The sequence below is a fragment of the Emiliania huxleyi genome, assembly GCF_000372725.1.
Source record: "Emiliania huxleyi CCMP1516 unplaced genomic scaffold EMIHUscaffold_37, whole genome shotgun sequence".
Lineage (NCBI taxonomy): Eukaryota > Haptophyta > Isochrysidales > Noelaerhabdaceae > Emiliania > Emiliania huxleyi.
Genome location: NW_005199194.1, coordinates 334,601 through 336,949, shown reverse-complemented (window position 1 = coordinate 336,949; position 2,349 = coordinate 334,601). Strand labels below are relative to the sequence as shown.

At 65.6% G+C, this 2,349-nt stretch overlaps 2 protein-coding genes across 2 annotated transcripts in view; both read left to right on the top strand.

Moving 5' to 3' along the window:
* The window catches only part of EMIHUDRAFT_209080 (hypothetical protein), a gene marked incomplete at both ends in the record, with an annotated part of 887 nt that extends 492 nt beyond the window's left edge, over window positions 1–395 (top strand). The window contains one exon of the mRNA XM_005771884.1: window positions 81–395. Within this exon, the coding sequence (XP_005771941.1) occupies window positions 81–395 (315 nt within the window). The remainder of the gene's footprint in view (window positions 1–80) is intronic.
* Window positions 396–1,186: 791 nt separating this feature from the next.
* Window positions 1,187–2,349, top strand: part of EMIHUDRAFT_209079 (putative long-chain-fatty-acid-CoA ligase) — a gene marked incomplete at both ends in the record, with an annotated part of 1,571 nt that continues 408 nt past the window's right edge. The window contains 2 exons of the mRNA XM_005771883.1: window positions 1,187–1,705; window positions 1,756–2,318. Coding sequence (XP_005771940.1) covers window positions 1,187–1,705; window positions 1,756–2,318 — 1,082 coding nt within the window. The remainder of the gene's footprint in view (window positions 1,706–1,755; window positions 2,319–2,349) is intronic.

The following is a 2,349-nucleotide window of genomic DNA, read 5'->3' as shown; positions in this document are numbered from 1 at the left end:
CGGCGGCGGCGGAAAAGGAGGAGGGGGAGAGTGAGGGGGAGGCGGAGGCGGGGGCACCTGTGACGGCCCGCTACGAGAAGGGCGACTACCGGTTCGCGCGGGAGAAGAATTGCGACCTGCGTTTGCTCGACTTCGAGACGTTCGGCGGCTTCGGGGACGGCGTCCGCAGAATTCTTCGGCAGGCGGCGGACCAGCTGAGTAACAAACTTTCGCACGCTCAGCACCTCGATGAGGTCACATGGACCACCAAGAACTGGCACGGGCTGCAGATGCAGCGCTTGTCTGTCGTTCTCCACACCGCCGTGGCGTGGCAGACGGTGAACGAGCTAGCGTGCGGGGACAGCGGCATTGTGCATGGTGCGGAGTGCATTGCCGTTCTTAACGGAGTCGCTTAGGCGGCTCCGGTGGTGTGCCGGTGATAGTACTAGCACGCGCCAGTTCGCACCTGTGTCGAGCCTGTGTGCTGTGTGAGTATTCTTGATACGAAACCACGACGACACACACCAGTCGACTCGCATCGGTTGCCTCCATGAACGGCGGAGCTATTCTCGCGCCCACACCACACCTGGCTCCAACGTGGACACGCCCATAGCTGGGGACACTACTAGGTCACGCATGGCATCACAGAAGTTTTATCTCTGGGCCCCGAAAGGCATCTCTAGCAGTGTCGCTACACATGCCCCCTCCCCTCCTGGGCGCATGCGCCTCACGTCTCGCCAGAGCATAAGCCCTTGGCGTGTGGCGAGACGAGTTTTTCGCCATGCAGCGAGCAGCAAGCCGCCCGCCGCAAACAGCCGGAGGCCTCGCCGCGGCACTGCCTGCGCCGCGGTCCCGCACCCGTCGACGCAGCTCCCCCCGCGGAAGACCGCGCGTAGCGACGTCTTGACGATCGAGATGAGCGTGCCTGAAGCTCGCCCACCTACTGCCCCTGAGAGTTGGTTATTGAGTGGGATCAGCACACACACTCACACCTGTGTGCTGTGAGAGAGAGTTGTCTTGTTTAAATTCTTTTCTTCCCCTTTTTGTGTGCCAGTGTGCTGAATCCGCCGAAAAATCCGCCATGCGCAAGTCGCTCTCGTCCCGCCTCCCGTGGCGAGGCACCGCCTTGCGTGCGCGCAGAGTCGCCCGAAGGCAGCCTGCACGTTGCGTTCAGTCAGAGGCGTTTGCAAGTAATGCACTGCGCGCAATGCACGGCTTGCGGGAGACGGCAGCCGCCTCCTCCTCCGTCGACCCGACGAGCAGGCTGGTGCGCGGTGGCCTCTCGCACGTGATCGGGGACACCTCGGAGCCGCTGAGCGAGCTCACGGTGGACGGAATGTTTTGCGAGACGGTCCGACGGACGCCAGACAGACTGGCGCTCTCCAGCCCGGCTCAGAGTATTCGGTACAGCTGGAATGAGCTGGAGGAGCAGGTGGCGACAGCGGCGGCGGGGCTACTCAGCATCGGTGTGGGCAGTGGCGACCGTGTCGGCTGCTGGCTGCCAAACGTGGCTGAGTACGTCGTGATGCAGCTCGCGACCTCTCGTATCGGAGCCATCCTGACCTGTCTCAACCCGGCGTACAAGCTGGCCGAGCTGCAGCACGCGCTACGGCTCGCCGGCGTCAAGGCGCTGCTCTTCTGCCCCGGCGGCGCGAGGAGCGACCACACAGCAGTGGTGGAGCGGCTGCTGCAGACCGCCGAGGAGGCCGCGCCCTGCCTCGAGCGAGTCGTCTCTGCAGTGGGGCAGTGTCTCTTCACACCTCACGCTGTGGGCAGGCCGTGCCCTCTCTCGAGCGAGTCATCGCACTCTCGGGCGGCGCTGGTGGGCCCTGCAGCCGCGCCGCGGCGAGCAGTCTGCAGCACCCGATGGCAATGGCCTACGCCGACGTGCTCGAGGGCGGGAAGCGCAGCCGGGACCAGGGCCTCGCCGCCGCGTCCTTGCGCGGCGACGGGCTCGAGGAACGAAGCCGCGCACCGGCGGCGGCGGCGGCGCTGTCGCACGAAGACGTGACCAACATCCAGTTCACATCTGGGACGACGGGCCTGCCTAAGGCGGTCGGACTGACACACCGCAACATTGTCAACAACGGCCGTTTTGTGGCCCGCGGCATGCGGCTGACGTCGGACGACGCCGTCTGCCTGCCGGTGCCGCTGTTCCACTGCTTCGGCCTCGTGCTTGGCTCGCTCGCGTGCATCTCCACCGGCGCCGCCATCGTCTTCCCTTCGCGCACATTCGACCCGCGCGCGGCGCTGCAGGCGGTGCAGGAGGAGCGGTGCAGCGCGCTGTATGGCGTGCCGACGATGTTCCTTGCGCAGCTCGCCCTCTCGGACTTCGGCTCGTTCTCCCCCTATCTCCCCCTATCTCCCCCC